Consider the following 4,244-nt stretch of genomic DNA (forward strand, 5'->3'; position numbering starts at 1 on the left):
CCCCATGTGGTTGGAAAGTTGTCTGTTTCAATGGAGGCATTTACTGATGGATTTGGAAAGGTGATGTTAGTCGAATGGGGATACGAAAAATTCTGTATGATCCTGAATTTGCCTGGTTTTCCCGGTTTTGGGATGATCGATAACGGAGAGGATTGGTATGGTCCTATTAGGTTTTCCAATGCGATGGCTGAAAACGGCCTAAGTACCCTCCCTTTGCGTAGTTCTTTCTGATGATGCTATTAAACTTGCTTGCATACTCGATAATCGAATCTCTATTCGGGGGAGCTTGTACACTGTTGATAGAAGGAAAGTCTATTTTGAAACCTAAAAGGAAACCCTCTGGTATCTTAACAAAGTGTTTGAGTAAACCCACCCGTTGTAGCTCTCGTCTCCAGGTGTCAGCTTTGTATGGGTCAGCGGGGTACTAGCTTTCTGTGCTCTAGGACACTTCTGAGCTTCGTGAGTGGCTGCTCCACACCCTGAGCATATGTGGCGTGCATCATGTTTGGGAGTGGTGCAGCCCTCGTCTCGTTGCCACGCTGTGCAAATTTGTTTTCCGTCCTTAGTCCAAAGACCCTTGCGGACGCGCTCTGAGAAGGTCTCGAATTGCTTGTCCCACGTTTGAGCAGCGACGCACTCGACCGTGCGATGGGGGTTTCTCCCGAGGCAGACTGCACAGCAGGGTAATGGTCCTGTGGCAGCAAAAGGACGAGAAGGTCGTACCTTCTTGTTGCTGCTTGCGGTGTCTTCCCCTGGGGTGTATGAGCGTTTAAGAGACATTGTGGGCTGCTGCGGTTGCGTCCATAAGAGGTCTTGGTTGTTGGCAATGTATGCCGTGGCCGCTTGCTCTGTTAGCGTGGGACGAGTTCGTGCATTATGAATAGAGTATGGTTGGTTTGTTCGATACAAAGTGCATGCGCGATGATCATGTTGTCCATCACGGATGGGTATTGGGGTGAGGTTTGACACGTGATGGTCATGGTTTTTCGCGATGAAAGACCGACGTAGCAGTTCTGGCATGTGTGAATGTGGTGAAGTTGAGGTGTTTATTGTTGGTGCACTGATTGGCCGACAGTAAAGCGAGTTACGTGTTGTAACATATCGCAGAGTTATTGGGAGGAATGATGAAAATGACATGATGATTGAATATTTGAAACTTTGAGCGTAGATCTAAGAGAAACGATACTGATGAATGGCTAACATTGTTTCCTTGTCTTGTTTCTCGTTGAACAACTCCTCTCAGGGCTTCGGTCATAAGGTCTTGATTAAGTTCTTCAAGGCTCCAGCTCTGTGCAGGTACCGACAGTCATGTGCCAGCGACGATCGCTGCTGCAACTGGTAGAGGAGCAGAGCTTTCTGCTTAAGAGGGTCTGGGGCAGTGACGCCAGCGGTGCATTTGGAGCGCACACCAAAATTGGATGTGCATTTAGGACTCAGGTCGTTAGGGCCAGTCATGGACTTTCATCGACGAGATCATGCTGGGGAGCTGCTTCATTGAAGTCCTCCCAAGAAAGGTTTTCGTCTTTGACAATGGGAGCAGCTTTCGGATCTTTCACTGCGGCTGCGGGAACCCACGAGTGTAACCCGTCAGGCGGATGGTAGCATTACCATTGCATCTGGTTCTGCCACTGAGGTTGGAGGTTTTGGCGTCCTCGAGGCCCTTGTTGGTAAAATAATGCAGCTCGCAGTAATCTCCCGCCTTTAGTTTCCTTAATGCATATTGCATAGGAATGATGGTTGGGTCAGATGGTACTTTTCCCTCACACTAGCAGTGCATATTTATTCTTGTTCATTTTCCTCTCTTCCCTGACGGGCAACTTCCTGCTCGTCTTTGAGTAATTACTGACGTTGTTCTTCGTCTTCCTCTTCTCGTTGTCTAATGTCCTGTAGACGTCGTTGTCTGAGGGCCCAACGCTCTTTGTCGGCGTTGTTGTTCACATTCCATAAGGCTGTTAGCGAACGAGCGGCTTGTTCTTCCGAGAGACCCTCGGCGATGAGTGGCTGACGCTCATCTTGGTGCTCTGGGGATGTGAAGTCTGGTCTTATGGCTTCGTTAGGGTCCTCCATGAGCATTACCAATTAAAAGGATGCAAAAAGACGTAGACACGAGTAGCTGACACTCGGAATAGGATAATACTGCGAGGTGGGCAGGAGCAAGAAGCGCTGCGCCACCTCGCTTATTTCGCGCATAGACTAAAATCTGTGCCGGCCTTGTTCCTTGGCCGGCTCAGATAACCAACTACCGTCAGACACAACCAGATTCGACTGGCACCGTAATCAAGTTACCCTAGGTCAACCGCCCCCCGACACATCACGTGACTTTGCCACACACAAACACTTCATGAGATGTTCAAGCTCGCTCATCAGTAAAACACCCAGTTCCTTTCCTTACTTATATTTAACTTTTCTTGTGCAACGAGTAGAAATAAACCTAGGTGGGGCCCTTGAACTCATACCACTACCATGGTCAGTTTTCCCACGCATTTTCGTGGACAAGGTAGAGCGACGCCCGCTCACAGGGAACAACTGGCTTCGAATAAACATCATAAATCAAACACTTAAAGCACACACACGAACATGCAGCCAACCTATATCAAAATCATACCAATAAAAACCCACAGAAAAACAACAGACGGTATCAACCCACAGCCAAATCTACACCACCATCACAAAATAGTAATAACACTAACATCTACCACCAAAAACTAAACCATCACGAGCCCCAAAGAAAAACATGACATATGATAAGTAATAAGTACATACTAACCAGTGAACAAAACAAAGTACACACGAAAACCCAAAACCCACGAAAACCCGCTCCCATGAGGTAAAAACCCAGGCTGCACATGCACAACAAGACCGCCCACCAGCTACACCCTTGTGAACTTCACCAACCCAAACCACGCCTAACACATACCACTGCAACACCTATTACATGAACACCCGGCCACTCCCTAAATATCCCTGAGACTTGCTACCCCCCAACAAAAATCAGATGGCACCGATAGAAACCCAGCATATATAAACTACACACAAACACCCAAAACACCACCCACCGGAGTGATGAGAGAAAAGGAAATAACCTCCATAAAATCCTCCTCACAAGCAACCCGCCCATATCCCCCCATCCCCCATCAACCTCTGAGCATACCCCACACCAGGCCACAATTCTTCCCACCCAATATCCTCCCAGAAGATGACAACATGGAATACACTCAACAGGAAACAACACAAACCCCTGTGCCATCCCCCTCCATGATGAACTCAACCAGGGTACTGCCGGAATCTCCAGAAACACCGACCCCATTGGCAAGAGTAACCCAGAAACCCCCAACATCAACCTCTGACCTTCCCCCCCTATCCCAACCTCCCCCTCCCCCCCACTGAGCCTGAAGTTATAGGCAACCTTGCAAAATCCATGCACACGCCTCAGAGTAACCTAGATGACCACTCTATGAGCGCACCAGAATCCCCCTCCCACCCTTACTCGCCTAATGAAGAGGAGAAGGCAATACTAGCCCACCTGGCCCTCTGTTATGATCAGCGTTCACTGAATGGCAAAGGCTTAACACAACCACTAGGACTCGTCAAGGATAAGAGCAAATATGATATTGAGAGTGAACATCTGAGTCTACACTGGGTAGGAACGAAGAGGTTAAGTCTAAAGAGAAACTACCCTAACTACCCTACCTATATACATAACATTGAATCGGAGATATCTGAGTCTGTAAGTAATCAACCAATGAGAAAGAATCGTACGATACTGCGGATGACGTAGTATGACGTCATGATATATAAGCAATGATGTCAGAGACGGAAATTAAGTGATAGGAAGACATATGGTTCTAGCCCTGGGCGTAGGGGATCCGATCGGAGATGTGATTGGTGAAATGTGAAGGGGTGAAGCTGTGACATGGTGATGATGTGATAATGTGAAAGGTAGTGGTGTCACGTGACCGGTTCGGGTATGGGATATAGCCGAAGGAAAACCGAGAAATGAAAAATGATTCGTATTGGGAATTCGTGACACCCTCACAGAGAAAAACCGCTCCACTGTCTGTCATGATGGCCCCAACCACTGCACAACTCTACTGCAATTCACCCCCACCCCCATAGGAGGATTCCCTTACATACACCCTACTCACTCAGCTGAATCCTTTGATCACCTCGACAATTGTGTCCTCCTAGCATGGTTCCAAGTTGAACACCCTAAATTTGTTGTACAAGTCTTTGACTACACAGGA

The 4,244-nt window shown here is 47.8% G+C and overlaps 2 protein-coding genes across 2 annotated transcripts; both read right to left on the reverse strand.

Moving 5' to 3' along the window:
* Positions 1 to 429: 429 nt before the first annotated feature.
* EDB91DRAFT_1008036 (uncharacterized protein) lies at positions 430 to 678 on the reverse strand (the record flags this gene model as incomplete). Its single annotated transcript, XM_041312361.1, has 1 exon — positions 430 to 678. A coding segment is annotated over one exon (249 nt), but the record flags the coding sequence as incomplete, so codon positions are not given.
* A 773-nt stretch (positions 679 to 1,451) lies between these two features.
* EDB91DRAFT_1353100 (uncharacterized protein) lies at positions 1,452 to 2,073 on the reverse strand (the record flags this gene model as incomplete). Its single annotated transcript, XM_041326173.1, has 2 exons — positions 1,452 to 1,561; positions 1,848 to 2,073. 2 exons carry the CDS (start codon positions 2,071 to 2,073, stop codon positions 1,452 to 1,454), a joined length of 336 nt encoding a protein of 111 aa, XP_041168174.1.
* Between the last annotated feature and the right edge of the window lie 2,171 nt (positions 2,074 to 4,244).

Source organism: Suillus paluster (genome assembly GCF_016628075.1).
Source record: "Suillus paluster strain FC165 chromosome Unknown EDB91scaffold_937, whole genome shotgun sequence".
Lineage (NCBI taxonomy): Eukaryota > Fungi > Basidiomycota > Agaricomycetes > Boletales > Suillaceae > Suillus > Suillus paluster.